Source organism: Lepisosteus oculatus, chromosome 19 (genome assembly GCF_040954835.1).
Source record: "Lepisosteus oculatus isolate fLepOcu1 chromosome 19, fLepOcu1.hap2, whole genome shotgun sequence".
Taxonomy (NCBI): domain Eukaryota; kingdom Metazoa; phylum Chordata; class Actinopteri; order Semionotiformes; family Lepisosteidae; genus Lepisosteus; species Lepisosteus oculatus.
Window position 1 is genome coordinate 10,923,058 of NC_090714.1, and position 16,717 is coordinate 10,939,774.

The following is a 16,717-nucleotide window of genomic DNA, read 5'->3' on the forward strand; positions in this document are numbered from 1 at the left end:
TTAAGTTTATCTTGTTGTGGTACATTAGTTGAGTACACATGGTGAGGTTTCCTGTATTTGGAACAGTTTGCAGATGGATTAGTCACTACATTTTGGATAAAGGCTGTGCCCCTGCCTAGATTTTATTCAGGCCCTTGGTGAAATGGAAACAAATGAACATTGCATCATATTTGATATAATTGAGTACAAGGGTAACATTGACACCTCAAAGTATTCTTTTAAGTAAAATCCAACACATTGACAGTACTTTTTCGAACACTGGAAGTGCTTTGGTTGCCTCCAGGAGAACTGCATGCATGTCTCAGGGGTTCCTGTTTTCCTGGGGGTGTAGGAGGAGGTAATACCTGGAGATTAGTCAGTAGTAGAGTGCATGATCATAGTTAAGATCAGAGCTCTTGGAAGACTGCAGATGAATGATCATTGACTCGTTCAAGCTGGGGTGGATAGAAATGAATCTGTTGATTTCCACTCTAGCGTTTGGAAAGTCTCCCACATTTTGACATTAAAACGCTAATCCATGCTACTTCACACTGGATTTTGATGTGCTATTCATCAAAATCTTTCCCTCCCCCAGAGAAGATGCCTTGGAAAAGCTAGTTTAGTGGAAAATGCAGGGTAAAGGTTAAATTTGCTGGCTTAACCTGTAAATGTTGAAAAGTAGTAAGTTTGGCAATTTGTAATATCCCATTTAAACATGTTGGTATCTTTTTCTAGGATCTTCCTCATCTGGCTGTATCGAGCCGGTTTCAGACGCTGATGAGGAGGTTGAACGGTGCTGCTTGAACGTGGCCTTGGCCACAGGTTACGTATTGTCTGAAGATCTGCACTAGTGGACTTCAATTCCAGTCATGAAGAACTGGTGTAGCTATAGGCTTTAACTCCACTTATTGAGCTATTTTATGGACAGATTTGGACCAGTTTCACATCTCCCAGCTCTGGAAATGCAGTTTAAAGCAAGCTAAAAAATCTACATGCACTAGCCCATAACTGAAGACTACTAATCTACATGGTTCAGAAAAGACAACTGTACTTGACTACCATTCATTATTTATTCAACTGTTTATTCAAGGCCTGTACAGTGTTTCTATCAAAGCACTGTAATCATTTACGACCTCTTAAAACTTTCATTTTCTTAAAAGGTTTCAAAGCTTCTTTAGCCTTTTTTTTTAATATTAGGAAGCTACATTTTTTTTAAATTTGCAAAAAATTGTCCATATTGTGAATTGCAGGAAACCTCTTTTGTACAGCACAATAGTTTCTGATGGATGTACAGAACTGTACAGTTTGTATTATTAGCAATTTGTCATATTTTAAGTTCTCACAATAGCTAGCAATTCCTTTTGCTTTAAGAAGACTGTTTAAGAAAATTGAATGTGATAGAGCTGTTTCAAATCATATACCATTAAAAATGCACATCATTTACATCTCAGTTTTATTTTCAGAGGAACAGGAATGGGGATTGCACTCATTAAATATTTCATGAGTGGCCTTTCTATCGAAGCCACTAGTTTTGCTTTGTAAATTCCAGGAAGCCATCATCTTTATTTTCATTGCAAAGATGAGAAATCTGGACTATGCAGTACAATACCCATTTAGTTTACAAAAGGTAAATCATTCACTATTTCATGAATGTTGAATTTTGTAATTACTGTATATATTAAGTGCCTTTTGCACTTTAGAAGTAAGCAGCACTTTAGAAGTAATTATACAGTATAAATGAAATTACTTTTTGTGGGTTATGAGGTGTTTGTCAATTGTACATTTACTTTCTATTTCTGTCTATTACTAATACACACCTTGTTATGATCTTAATTTGCAGAAGGGCATTAAAATTAAGTTATTTGCATTTTTTAAAATGTTTTGATCTTGTCGTGAGCGGTCTTAAAAATCCCAAAACAAAATGGGAAAGGAAATCTTTAAAAGCCAGCAGTGCTGTTTGATTTGAATTGAAGTAACCTTAGCATAAAAACAAACTTATTCACGATCGGCTGTTTTTGTAGAGGGCTCACTGACTTTCATTTCCCTCTATGCATTCTCTGACCGCGAGTCTAATTCTGGATCGCTGGGGAGCCTATGCCCTCTTTGCAAGCAACAGGCAAAAGGCAGAGTACACCCTGGGTGGGATGCCAATTCATCGTATGGCACACACTCACAGGCAGGGCTGATTGTTTTCCAGAAACCAATTAACCTTCCAGTGTCTTGTGCACCTGAGGCAACTCAAGCACACTGGGGCAGAACATGCAAACTCCATGCACGTATTCCCCACGTCCAGCACTGAACCCAGGCCCTCAGCACTGTGTAGCAGTGGTAGCTACTATGTCACAGTGCCATCCTACCATTTATATACCTTACATAAGTTCACAATGGACCCCCTGCTCACATGTTAACTGATGTAATGAAGGCTGTAGGCTAGCAGCGGGCGTGGCCACTATTGAAAGCAATGCAGCCTGTATCTCTGTGACTCTTGCTTTGGACCGGTTTACAAATGCTGTCATATGGGATTCTTTCCTGTTCCTCTCGGAGAGCCTGGGCCAGAATGTCTGTTCATGTGGTCGTCTTGTTTTCTTCAGTGGTCAATGGTAAAAATTGGTAAAAATACTTGTCAAAATGACACCGGAAACCTGTATACTTTCTAACAACGTGTAAGGTTTTTTTTGTATGTGCAATATACCTTATCAGGGAAGGCATGTACATTTTTAGATAGATACTTTCTTGATCCCGGGAGGGAAATTGTAGTGCAACAGCAGCTTAACACAGTCAACACAAAACAGCGTAACGAATGATACAGTAATAATAATACAATACATACAATCAGTACAGTGAGAAGTGCTCTAAGAAGAGTTACCCACCGTCCAGAACATACAAAGAACAAACCAGAACAGTTCACAAAAAGCTGTATTGCACAATAATAAGTATGAATATAAGTTTTTTGTGCCCTTTGGTACCGGGGCAAGGCATGATGTCTTCCAGAGCACAGGGACTGTCTCCAAGCGTAGGCTCGGGTTGAACAGTTGCTGGAGCACTCCACTCAGCTGATCAGCACAAGCCCTCAAAACTCTGGGACAGACGTCATCTGGTCCTGTGGCCTTACCCTGGTGAAGTCTCCTCAATTCCCTCTTCACCTGGTCAGCCTGGCCTGGGGGATGGTGCTCATAGCGCCGTCAGTGCTGCAGGTGTTAATGGGGGAGGTGTTGGACAGTGGCAGCTGCGGGGGATGGGGGGGATGAGTAGCTGTTGGGGGTCGTAGCTGTAGGCGGCCATGATTGTGGGAGGATGGAGGAGGTGTTGGGCAGTCGCAGCTGTGGTTAGGGAGCGTGTGGCTGTGGGGGGATGGGTGTTGAGCCACGGAGGGCTCTGAATCAAACCTGTTAAAAAACTGGTTCAGCTCATTGACCATCTCCAGGTTCCCCTCTGATACACCCCCAGCCTGTTTGAAGCCAGTGATCACTCTCTTGCTTCTCCATACGTCCCTCACCCTATTCCTTTGAAGCTTGTCCTCCACCTTCCTCCTGTAGGCGTCCTTGCTCTCTCTTAACTTCTGCTTTAGTTCCCTCTATACAAGCTTAACCTCTTCCCTGTCCTCCTCTTCCTTGTCATTCAGAAGAGCCTTCAGGTCGCTGGTGATCCAGGGTTTGTTGTTGGGAAAGCAGTGTACGTCTTTGGTGGGAATGGTGCTGTCTACGCAGAAGTTAATGTAGTCAGTAACGCAGTCCACCATGTTGTCTATGTCGTCTGCATGTGGCTTGCACAGCACATCCCAGTCGGGAGCCTCCAAAGCACCACGTAGATCCTCCATATCCCTCTGAGACCATCTCATCACAGTCCTCATGGTCGCAGGTTGGCTCTGGACAACAGGCTTGTATAGTGGTATAAGCAGGACAAGGTTGTGATCTGATCTGATCGGCCGGGGGGGGGGAAGGGCTGTGGAACTATATGCGTCCTTAGCATTGGCATAAAATAATATAATAATTTTATATCATACAGTCATTTTAAAATATATATTTGGTGGCACCAGTCTTCTTAGAGAAACCTTAAATTAAGGGTTATGGTTTGGCAGCGAAGTTCTCTACCCTATACCAGTGCTTTTCCTTTTCTCATTCACAGTGATGATTTCAGGTCATTTTAATTAGCCTTCAAATGTTAATTACATTGTCTTAATTTGGGGGGAAGCATGATGAAAGGTAACCCTAGGACGAAAGATGTTTCCAACATGCTTTGGATTAAACATTTTGTGTTTTTTCAGATATACATGAGGCTTCTTAAGTACTATTTAAACTCCTGTTTTTAAAGAAATTACTTTATTTCCACATTTTGAGTGAAGGGTAATGTGAAAAGACTGGACATGAAAAACCACACAAATACAACCAGACAGATTTGAACCTTTTATTAAATTAATGCTTTCGTAGTCGGGTGTTTCGCAGTTGAATGACTTCGAGCAAACGAAACATAAAATGAATAAAAGCAACAAAAAATCATTTTAAACCATCAAACACTTGTGTGCAAACTTAAATAAAACAATTATGCCGAACATTTGCATGATTAAAAGCTTTTTCAACCAACTAAAGGTTGGTTATAGATGGTTTACCTTGTAGTCACTCATTACACATAAGAGAGGATAGTGTAGAGAATGGCTTCACAGTTTATTCAAACAAAAAGATCAAATCATTTGACCTGTACAAAGAATGGGTTACATGCAGGCAATTAAACAGTACAAATCATAGTGCAATTCTTGTTGCTTTACATTACCAGCAATGGAAGATTAGGAAGAGGTGTAATATTAATGCTTTGTTAGATTCAATGAATTAGCTAATTTAATAAATCTGTTTACAGTCAGTGTAAAGGAGAAGTATTCAAGTTTGGGGAAAAAATACAATCTTAAGTGTAGAGGACAGACTATAGGCTCTGAGATTCAAACTGCACAATACTCTTCCAGTTTTGCATGGAACTTAGGCAGTTTTTGTACAAATAAATGCTTGTGTCATGAGGAAAATGTTTAAGGCCTGAGAAATAAAAGTACATGGCATCTGAATTTCCAGTTTAAAGAAAAAATGCACATATGGTTCCTTCATACAAACGAACCAACAGCAGACTGTTGTGTTCACAATCTTCAGAACACCCTTTTTGGTGTCGGTTTCCTTCAGTGAAGCAAATAAGTTAAATAGAAACGTAACTTGGCAAATATAATTACAAGTATAATTCATCATATCAGTTTATTGAAGAAGGAAGGTTTCTATGGCACGTTTTGAAAGACTAGTACATACTGTAACACCAGTAACCAATATGCTTTGGGGGAAAAAAAAGATGTGCCTATTACTCAATATTCAATATAAGTACATCCAAAACAACTTGTTTTCTGTAGATTAATTAAACATTTTAATGAAATGTAATGCAAGTTTTGCATGGGAGGAAATTAATGGATTAATCCTTTTTATTACTGATTTATTAAATGAGCAGTTCAGCTTAATTGTGATTTTTGTGTGTGCAGCATGCCCATACTTTTACAGTGAATACAAAAACTGCTCACTTTCAAATCCTCTTGGGTACATGACTGCGACAACAGCCCAGTAAGGAAGGTGCCTTCTTCCAAGACGGAACTAAGTAAAAATAAGACTTCCCCACAGCGAAAGGAGGAAGTTCAAACTTGAAATTCAAATGTTCATACATGGCAGTTGATCCCAGTACTGCTGCTCCTGAGATCCACACTTCTGCTGGTCTGTGGTCCAGCCTGGCTCTCGGGTACCCATCCCCTCAGTGACTCAATAACAGGATGAACTACAACTGTTTTAATTACGTTCAAGTCTTAAACATGGTGGGAGTTAGCATTTTTACTATTGCATTTCATAAGTAACATGAAATTCCAAACTCCTGAGTACAAAAATAACTCGCACATGTTCCAAGGAAGCAATATATTAGTTCAATTAAGGCTTCAATTAAGTGATTCAACTGGGCTGGAATGAAAACCAGCAGGTTTGTGATCCTCTAGGATTGGGATTAGCAACCTCAACAGGGAGATATCAGGATATCCGACAAGATAATGGCTTGTAGATCAGGGTATCTAGTGCCAAGCTCTGCAGAACTCTTAACAAAACACCTTTAAATTTCTGATTTGCGCCAGTTACACTCAAAAGTATTTTTGGAGCAATTTTCATTGACTAGAGCCTCTAAGGTTTTCTATTTGACTGCCTTCTAAGAACAACATCTGGTGCACAAATGTTTATATCAAGATTTTCTGACTTTGAAACTATTAGAAACGAGATTTATAATAGGGTGGTCATCTTATAAAGTCATCTACTTCCGCACAAACACGCTTAATACATTCTGTGACGAAGAGAGAAATGGTTTTGTTTTATTGTTACCTTCGTACCCACGTGACCGATGGCCAGGTTGAGCACTAAATTATCTGATTTACATAATGAGATGTATGTAGTATTAAAAAAAAAAGGTCAAACAAACCATTAACGACTTACATTTATATAGTGAAATAAAAAATAAATCTGTCAATTATCAACAGTTACCTGCATGCCAGGGAAGACACAAGTCTAGTAAAATAAAACATTTGTAAGAGTGCACATATACAACAGCAATGTTATGGTATACTACACAGCTACCAGCATTAAGAAAAGCCATGCTCATACCCAAGTACCTGTGCATGTTTCAAACTATGGACGGAGGTATATAAACGCCCTACTTTAATGAATGTGTTCCACAACAATTTCAAGTTACTACTGGGGCACAAGGGGGGAGATGACAGGGCAGTTTCAAAAATATCTCAAATACATTGGAGCATGCAGTGTTGGTGCATCTTCGCAGCACTTATTTTTTCCATGCATAACCAATAGGCTTCTCATTTTGTACTGGTTTCTCCACAATTGCTGAGTATTCTGTAGTGCAGACCGTGTGTGTCTGTGCAGGGTCTAAGCCTGGCAAAAATCTTTCTTTGTGCTTTCTCTCTCTCAAGATGCTACTTAACCAAGAAGGACGTGTTCAGCCCTAGGCAGACCGCGATGGAAGAATACAGTTTAAAACCAGAACACGTTGGGAACCCCAAAATGACAAAAACACTTTTTTCCTTTTTTCAATTCAGAACTGAAATTGACTGGGACACTATGGCTTAGCTGAGGTAATCAGGCTCTGGGACTCCCTGATTATCTGATGCAGGATGTTCACTTAACAAGAATCGATTTTTGGTTACACATGGCTTTACAGCGGATACTTCTGCAAAACTGAAAATATTCTATTATGTACAATTTAAAAAGAATACTAACACATTATAAAAATATCTGCCTCCTGTGTCTTCTGTTGCCAACATTTAGTTAGCAAACAACACTTTCTAAGGGGTTTCTGTCAAAACAGACACAAGAACAAAATTACTAATGCTGGTTAGTTTTTAAAAACTGAAAAGCCTTTGAAAGCAGCCATAGCTCTTCAGAAGGCAAACTCCCCAAAGCCTCCCAGTTATAGTCTTATTTCCAGTTACAAAAATGAGCACATTGTAGACACATTCATTACAAAAATGTTTCCCAAAAAGGCGAAAATAAATATGAAAAATTCTCACATTTCTCCAGCTGTATTTTAAATTATAGCAGCAGACAGATACATTATTTTGAGATGAGTCTTAAATAATTCTCATTAGTCCTTATTAGAACAGATACTATGAAATGGAGACTTTTGCTATGAAATGGAGACTATATTTTGTTAAAAGAAAACAGTTCGCTCTGTATTAATAAGGTTGAATCCCTTTTGGCTAGGAGGAGCAAAAGTATTGTTGCTAAATTTAATAAAGCAATAATACTGGTTTGTTTTGCACAAAAACAAGCTTTGCATAGATAATGATAACTGACTCTATATCACTGTCAATAGTCAGATAAAAGTCTCATTTATCTAATGATAAGTCACGCAATGCTCTTTAGAAATTAAGGAGATTCAATCATGGCTTTTGTAGTGCTCCTAGTCATGTATTATGATATAACCTGAATTTCATCCTCAGCGGAGGAAGTTATTCTGCAGTGCATGCTAGACCATTTTCACACACTACTGGATCAATTCTAGTATGAGTGTTAAGGAAAAATAAAAACACAACAAAAAGTTACAGTAACATTGAAGCGCTTAATTTAACCCCCTTTGGCATTGAAAAGAAGCACACGTAAGGCATGCCAGATATTTTTCGAAATGAAACCCCAGCCATGCTGATCTTTTAACTCTTTGTCCATCATGTTCAACACAGGATTGCCATTCTAGAGGCACACGCAGTGTGTGCCACTTGCTTAAAATAACTGCTTCTAAGAGGACTGAGCTTCTCAAGTTAGGCTAGACGGTGAGATACATTCCACCTAACCTATCCTAATCGGAGTTTGACACTCGGTGCCTATCCACCTACATAAGAAAACAACACAACATACATATATTATCATCAGAGATTCAAGCGGGGAGATGCAGAGGAACGTCAACTAATTGTTCATCATTTGTGTCTGTAGCAGGTTGCCGCTGTAGGCTTTTAGGAGACTTTCAGTGTTTGCCAGCGTTGGTCGATTAGCACAGACCAAACCTTGAGGATGGGCGAAGGATCTGCAGAATACAGCTACAGTAAATAACGACTGCTTTTTGGCAATGATTCCTTTGTCACTGGATTAAAAAAAAAACAGAGATTCACCTCCAGGACAGCTGAGAGTGTGAAATAAACAAGCTCAATGGCTGGTAGTCTAAATCAGAAAGGATAAATCAGAAACTCGGGGTCCTAGAGGATAATTCAGGAAACAGGCTGGGCAAATCTCTTCCAAGAAAGTTCTTATATTTTCGGAATTCATTCCTAACCCCTGCATTAAGACAAGAAAAAAAACAACAACATTTCAACATGCACTGCTGACACGTCTGGCCACACACTGCGTTGCTCGACTTGCCATCTAAAGAGCCAAAGAGCACAATGACTCAAAACAGAATAAAATCCAGATTAAATTAAAAGTTTGGCCTGCCTGCCAATCAACAATCACCAGCCAAGAAATCTTGGGTATTCAATGGGTGGAGGGAAACAGCAACTTGAAAAGAACCCATCATAGGTTATTAGGTTTGCAATTTTTAATTGTTGGTAGGATTTGAAAAGCCAAAAGGCTCTTTTTTAAAAGTGAACCAAAATGTCTCTGGTTCTGTTTCGTGTAGAAATGCTTAGGTCTCCTTTGGAAGGGTTCAGTATGCACCACAATCCAAGTTCTCCTTCCTATAGATGACCCTCCAATAGTCTCTCACGTATGACAAGTTATGCTTTCTATACTGTTGTTTTTTTCAATATAAAAAAATATGTAATAAGAAATATCACCACTTGTATACTTAATATGAGTAGGCCAAATGTTTATTGTCACTAATTGCTGCTAAAGTTCGCAGATGTTAAAATAGTACTGTTAACTGCAGTAGCAAAAGTCTGTTCTGCTGATATTTGGACACATTATTCAGATTCAGAGTTTGACAACATGGCAAAAAAAAGAATTAAATAGCATTGGGAACTTCAACTGTAACAGCATTCGTTATTTAAATGCATAAAATGCCGAATACCTCCATTTTCTGCTCCAGCAACCACCCAAAGACGTCGGCTCTGACAATGGCAGGAAGCAGGTCATCCCAAGAAACGCAGGAGGGAAACAAGAACCCAAACATTCATTTACATTCATTTTACCTCTCCCCTCTCGACGTGGCGGGGAGGGAGAGAAGGACCAGGAACTGCACAACTGCCAACCAATTCAACTAGATTTTGTACAAAAAGCTGGTGACGTAGTTAAATGCAAACGCGCCCTTTCTCGGCCCCTGCAGGTAGAACTGTTTGATGAGCTCAGACAGGAAGTGCACGATCCTTGCATCCTCCTCCTTGCAGCCCAGGATGTGGTGCAGGAAGCTGGCCCTGCGGGAGGCCACGGACTCCTGCCCTTCCTCGGGGCTGATGGGGAGGTGCAGGTGATGGCAGAAGGTGTAGAGGAAGGCCCTGGAGCTCAGCTGGGTCAGCATGCTCTGAACGTGCATGAAGTAGGTGCTGCCTCGCTTAATCTGCGTCCGGTGGTCGGCCAGCCTGCTGACCAGTGAGCCTCTGTACGCGGGGGAACGCAGGGTCTTGTGATCAGTGTCCAGGATGCTGATGTAGCGGCTATAGCGATTCAGGGAATACAGCATGCTGGAACCTGTGGGGGAGGCCATCCTGACAAATCAGAGGGAAGCAAAAGACTAGGTTAGCTTACCTTAGTCCTTCCTGGCAATGAGTCACGCTATTCAGTAACCTTATCACTTAATTGTGACATGTTCTTACCACCAAATCTTACAAAGTGTGAGTTTGCTATGGAAATAGTAGATTATAAACTAAGTATCATAAGAAACGCAATTCTCTACACATGTACGCTTGTAGAAAAATACAAAGTTTACAGTGCTTGGCGTCATTTTGATTAATTGAAGATTCATGACTAAGTGCGATACACTCGAGCGACTTTGTTGCAGGAACACAAAGTCACCACATGGAGAGAGGAGTGGGCACAGGTGATGAGGGGATTTAACCTGCTGAATGTGAAACCTGGGGAAAAATCAAGAAAGAAATGCAGAAAGAAACCAATATGCATCATGCATTTTATGCTACTGGCATGTTGAAGCAATACCTCGGATGATGTCATCTTTAGCGATGAGCCTAAGTATGGTGAGGGACTGTAGTGGGTGTATGGCGGACATCTAGAATGATACAATAATTGACAAGGGAAGTCCAAGCGTGATCATCTGGGCAGGACTGGCAGGAGAACTTTAGTTGTAGAGATCGATGGCACCTTGACGCACTGGATGATGTTGATCAACAGATCAAGTCCTAGACCTCGCCTGCTGACCTTTCTGTGGGATGACAACATCCTCTTCATGCTGCTCACGTAAGAACAGTGTTCTTGCAATGACAGAGTGACGGTTTACTCTGTGGCCAACTCGCCAGACCCAGGCACCACTGAACATGTGATGGATGAGCTGGGATGACATGGAGTATCTAGGGCTCAGAGACCAGTGACCTGGCATGTGCCTGTCCACACTTTATGAGCAGAATGGGACAACATCCCACAAGATTAATTTGCAGCCTTTTGCCTTCTTTTAATTTTTCAGTTCTTTCTCAGTTTTTGTAAAGTGCCTTATGGAAAAACAATAAATAGGAACAAAACTGATTAATAAGGTGGTATCTGTAACCTGGTCAAAGCTTGCATTTCAGATATATACCTTGCATGGCTTTGAACAGTGGCCACACTTGTTACTAGCCTATGACTTTCACAGAAGACTCCCTGTTGATGAAAATGTTAATCAGCTTGACAAACGAATCTCATGACCTAATGATGCCTTTTCAAGAAATTGGCAGTGCACCTGCTACCAAAGACGAGATATAATTTCTCTAATGACCACGAATTTGTTGCAAAGTTCGTTTTTTACAAGTTTCTTTTGATGCTCAGCACATACATTATATATGCACAAACCCATAACGAGCTTTTAACCTTCCTCTTGTCTCATGCTTCACTGAGCAAAGAAATCCTGTATTTATCCTGCTTAGAACCCATATCCCTCAATAAAAGATTAAGGATTTAAATAGAAACCTGCTGGCGAAAAGAATCCAAAAGGTTAACTCTCTGACATAGCTATTAGAAAGCTGATTATTGAAAGTACTGAATTTGGCCTTTCCTCTTAGAAAACGAGACATCTGCCCTAAGATTGCAGCCTACGAATTATGAATGCAGCTCTGAGACATGTCAGATTCTCCCAGAGCAATCTCGCGCACCACCCCCGGCCAATGGCTCTCTGCAGGCACCATTCTCAGTGGGAACGCAGGTCAGGCTTCTAGAGGAAGTCTGCACGCTGTGAAACAAACTGAGGAACGGAAGAGCTGGCAATCAAGATGCTCGAAGGTGAGGGGGCAAGAGGAGTCGGCCTCCACGTCCCCATTCTCTGTGTGGGGTTACAGGGCTCGTCGCTATGAGCTGAGACGTGTGGAGATTCCAATTTGGTGGGAAGAACAAAGAAATAACTGGAACTACAGAAATTCTGTAAAAAAATAATGGGATTCTTGATAGAAAGGCACTAAATGCAAGGGAAACTACACTGGTTATACATATAGAGAGAGAAATAAATTTGATGGATTTTGTATATTGATTAAATGTATTTGGTGTCATTTTCATTAATTAGTCTTGTGTGATCATGACACCATCTCAGTGTTCGTATTCACACCCTATCAAGATGAACGAGGAGCTCCAACTATGATGGTCTGGTAGGGGTGTCAAGTCGCTACATTTCCACTTTTACTGATTGATGGTGATCAAGTCCTGGGATCTGACTCGCTGTCTAGCCTGTGGACTAAATATGTCAACGTTCCAGCAGGACAATGCGTGCTCTGCTGGCCTGCTTGTAGTATCAGAACACAGCAGATAAGCTGTTGGATCCCCTACATGCCAGTGTTGAGCCCTGTTAAATGATGCATGTGGGATGAGTGGAGATGATGTGTAGCACCTAGGACTCAGAGTGGGCAGACTGTATAAGAGCAATAGGAAGCAATCTAGACGCATCTGCAACCTGGTGCAAAGTATGTGTCACAGCAGAACAGACTGTGCTGCTTCCAACAATTACTTTCACTGCAGCACCTCTGTTGATCAACACATTACAAGAGGTGTTGTTTTTTCATGCTCGGTATACAGCATGAATAAAAACAAAAAATCTAATCGTGTGATTGTGAGCAAGAAATGCTGAAACTCTTTGAAACCGACAACTGAATCATAACTACTTTCAGCTTTATGGATCTCGTTCAATGGAAGTCAGACAAAATCCTGTGAGGTGTAAGGACACTACGAAGGGAGGCTTCTCTTGCACTGAAAGGTGGTTTTTGAAGTACGCACGTCCACACGTTGTCCAAACTGGACAAAGTCAGCCATTTTATCATAAGACCATGTCCTCATTCACTCACTCATGTACCATGTGAGGGACATTATCAAGTAATCTTCTGTTACATTTTTAACATATACTTGTCCTTATTTTAATTATAATTCTTGTAATTCCTTTGATCTCGTCAGTATCATTCTTTTTAATACTAATACTCCATGAAAATTGCTTTTCTTATTTACTTAAGGCCTCGGCAAATGTGACACTGCATTAAGTATTCGTTACGCGATGCAAAAGTTGCTCTAGGAAATCCTATTTATTATAAAAATGGAAACCCCTCTCCGAGATGTAAGCCAGAATCACAGCAGCTAGAAAGGGGCAGAGATGTGATTATAAATTAATGATGAGCAGCAGGCGTTGTTTCAAAAGCAGTGGAGTACAGACACTGGCAGGGCACTGTTGCTGGCTGTGGAGGAATCCACTCTAATCAGGCGGAATGTGGAGCCTTTGCCATTACGTCCTGGAACTGCAAACCGTCGAAAATGTATATACGTATATACATGTATATATAAATCTATATGTATTTCATATCGAAAAATGCAAACGTGGCCTGATGATAAGCGTGTGCAGAGAATGGCCTATGGAAAACAAGAAAGCTGAATCCTTTTTTTGTTCAAACATCCAAAGAATGTCGTCAAACACGACAGTATTAATACACCCGGTTCTGTGACACTGCCGCCCTCAACTCCCACAATTCAAATTCAAAAACACAAGGTTGCACCACCGAAATTGAACTCTGTATTTGTTATCTCTTATTTGCCAACTGTTTCTAAGCATGTAGAGGTCTCCCGGGCTTACCTGTGCAGGCCAATAAGCTTCCAGTTCTGCAGGTCTGTTATTTGGAAGGGGGATGTTACCCAGGGTTTGACAGCCTCGGCGTACTTGCCCAGATTGGGGACAAAGATGGATAAGGCATTCACCAGCTTGCGCACGGTTCCTTCGTCAGCACCCAGCACCACCAGAGTCCTCCCGCTCAGCAGGCAGAAAATGGCCTGCTGGGCAAACGGGTATTGTCTTATAAATCTCAGGGCGCTCTGCCCCGCCTTCTTCTTGTGCTTCACAGTAACGGGGTTGCCAGGGAGGAACGGGGACGACGCCCTGTCGGAGCTGGTGGAGGCACTCATGAAGCTGGTGCTGTCCGAGGCGTCATCCAGGTTCATCCTGGACACCTCGTCAGAGAGATAGTTGGGGTTCAGCTCGGAAGCGGGATGCCCCCCTGGAGCGCCCTCCTCCGCCAGGCAGAAATCCACCTGCAGAGCTGGGTCCCCTTGCCGGCACGACAGGGGCTCCTCTTTGACCACCCCGTTGGCACAGCACTCCTGCGCGAGCTCGGTCGAGGGCTCCTCGCACACCCGGCCCTCCTGCCCCAGGCAGCAGCTGGAATCCACCCGGATGTTTTCGTAACGGCCGGCTTCCTGCACGTCCAAGTGCTGCCTCGGAGCAGGGAAGCCCTGCTGGTAAGAGTCTCCGCCCCAGGCCTCCACACCGGGGTCCTCTTCGTGAACGGCGCAGGCGTACGATGCTCTCAGATCTTCGGGTATGACGGATTCCGTGGTGCTTAAGACTTCGATGCTGTCCTCGCTATTAGTCCTCCTGCTCGCCTCTTTCCTTCTGTCCACTTCCGGATTCTGTCCTTGGTGGACTGCCAGACTCTCGGATTTCATCACGGGTCCCTGAGCTGGGAAGGACCTCTCAGTCCCTAGTACTTCAATGCTTTCCCCACTGCCCACACTTCCCTTCATTTCAGCATTCATGGACTCTTCCAAATTGTCCTGGGTGATGTCACAGGGGCCGGACTCTGTCAGCTCGGTGTCGTGCAATCCATCCTCACTTACGTCCTGTTCCATTTTAATAGGAACGGTCTCTACGCAGGAGGTGTAGGACTCTAGGCTCATTGGCTCGCCTGGAAAGACAGGGGAGGAAGGAGGCATGTTGCAGACCAGAGTAAGCTTCTCCTCATACGGCTGCTTCTCAGCTCCTTCTTCTTCTTCTTCCTCCCACTCTTTGTAATCCTCAAACAGGAAGTCGGTGATTTTCTGCTGCTTCAGCAGGGCTCGCTCGATCTGGCTGGTGTGGATGTAGCACAGGTCTCCTCTGAACATCTTCTCGATGTGCGTCAGCTGGTCCATCGTTTGATTGAAGAAGTACAAATCACAGAGCTCCTCTAGAGTTTTTAGGCGCTTGTCAAAGCATTTAGCAGACTTTGCTTTTATGAGCTGAGGGGTGTAAGACGCTCTGCGTGCACAGCTCGAGTCTTCGGCCAATTCTTCACGATTCGGGTCATTACTAACTGAGTCCTGGTCTGCTTCGGCGGAGTCAGGCGGGTTGTCAAGCTCATAGGGTAGAAACTCAGGGTCTTTAGTTTTGCGGTTCGGGTAGGAGGAGATCTGCTTCAGAAGATCTTTGTGTTCATAGATGGATTTTTCGACGTTGGCTAGCTCGTTCGCTTTCTCTATTGCTTGGGTGGAGTAGCAGCCGTTGGTCTTCTTCTGCAGCTCCGTTTCCCTGTGGAGAACAGTCCGGGTGTATTCCAGGTCCTTCAGCTTCTTTTCCAGCTCGCTGGCGAACGCCTTCCGGTTTCCCGTTTTCAAGCACTCGGAAGCCTTGGAGAACTCGGACGAGAGCTCCAGGAACTGCCTCATTATCTTGGTCTCGTCGGCCGAGATGTAGGCCATACAGAAGGGCCTGACGAAGCCGCGGGCTTCCAGGTCATACAGGGTCAGGTGATGGATGTAGGCAAAGGCTCCTTCTTTCGAATCCCCGAGCACGACTTTCGAGTCCTCCACAAAGTTGAGCTTTGGGTAGCCACAGCCCGGGGGGTGTCCCACAAACGAGGCTTGGTAGTCCACAGACATGATCCGGAGGGAGAAATAGTTGAGATCAAAGGTTCCACAAACCTTGGAGTCATTTGGGATGGTTATGAGCGGCTGCGGGCCGACCTGCTCGGAAAACTCGGAGATGAGGATAAAATCCTTGGTGAATTTCGCAAAGGAAGTCTTGGACCAGGGATTGGCATTCCCAGCATGGGGGAACAGAGGCACAGAAAACTCCTCCGGGATTAAAGAAGGATCTACATACGTGTCCCCATAATCGTCATCTTTCGTCAGAGCCACCAGGTCAGGGGAACCAATCATTTTTTGTCTTTTAAGAATGACATGGGGAAAAAGGTACTATCAAATGATCATACAGTCTGTTCTGAAGGTCTATACATAAGGATCCATGTAGGTGTTCCAATATGAGTTAGCTCCTTCAGTGTGTGCAACATTGACCCAACACGACACCGCCAGTTGCGCCGAATCACCAAATAAACACAAACAGGAATAGTGTCCTCGATCCCTTCTTTATCACCTCCAGCAGACCCTGACCCGACAGTGCTAACCAATGTTAAACATTTCCCCAGTTTTATGTCCTTCCCGGCTCGCCCACAAACACGACTGCTGTTATAGAGGGAACTCGAGCACAAACACACTGCTGAAGCTAAAACCACAAAATATAATCACAGCAACTGTAAAGTCAAGCACTTGCCGGTAAGACAGATGTACGGAGTCCCTTTAAGCGTTCCACGATTAAAAATTTAAAAAAATCCGTTTCGGTTCAAATTTACCTTCGGAAAACATGACAGCGAGTGATCAACGAAAGGAGAAACAGCGCTTATTTGTCACTATCGAAGAGAAGCATTAGAAATTAGCAGCCATTTTTACCCATATGACTGGCGATACTGACAAGGAAGTATCGGTGCTTCTTGCTGCTGTCATTTGGATTATCCCTTTTTATGAACGGTGGAAAATTATAAAATTGT

The 16,717-nt window shown here is 42.6% G+C and overlaps 2 protein-coding genes across 7 annotated transcripts in view; one reads left to right on the forward strand and one right to left on the reverse strand.

Moving 5' to 3' along the window:
• Positions 1-7,157, forward strand: part of LOC107079035 (uncharacterized) — a 20,827-nt gene extending 13,670 nt beyond the window's left edge. For 3 of the 5 annotated variants that reach the window (XM_069180671.1, XM_015360331.2, XM_015360332.2), the window contains exon 20: positions 715-1,422. In XM_069180671.1, the coding sequence (XP_069036772.1) occupies positions 715-783 (69 nt within the window). In that variant the 3' untranslated portion in view covers positions 784-1,422. Of the gene's footprint in view, positions 1-714; positions 1,423-6,958; positions 7,044-7,084 lie in introns of those variants that run through there. The other 2 variants (XM_069180672.1, XM_015360333.2) reach the window with 2 other exon arrangements.
• smcr8a (Smith-Magenis syndrome chromosome region, candidate 8a) lies at positions 4,370-16,632 on the reverse strand. 2 transcript variants are annotated; one of them, XR_011182544.1, is made up of 3 exons: positions 13,717-16,632; positions 9,544-10,177; positions 4,370-8,813 (listed from the first exon to the last, which is right to left on the reverse strand). XR_011182544.1 is itself a non-coding variant. In XM_006637128.3 (2 exons), the coding sequence occupies exons 1-2, from the start codon at positions 16,050-16,052 to the stop codon at positions 9,733-9,735; spliced, it is 2,781 nt and encodes a 926-aa protein (XP_006637191.2). In that variant the 5' UTR covers positions 16,053-16,632; the 3' UTR covers positions 4,370-9,732. The 2 variants fall into 2 exon arrangements, 1 of the variants encoding a protein (XP_006637191.2); XM_006637128.3 differs by having other exon boundaries at positions 4,370-10,177.
• Between the last annotated feature and the right edge of the window lie 85 nt (positions 16,633-16,717).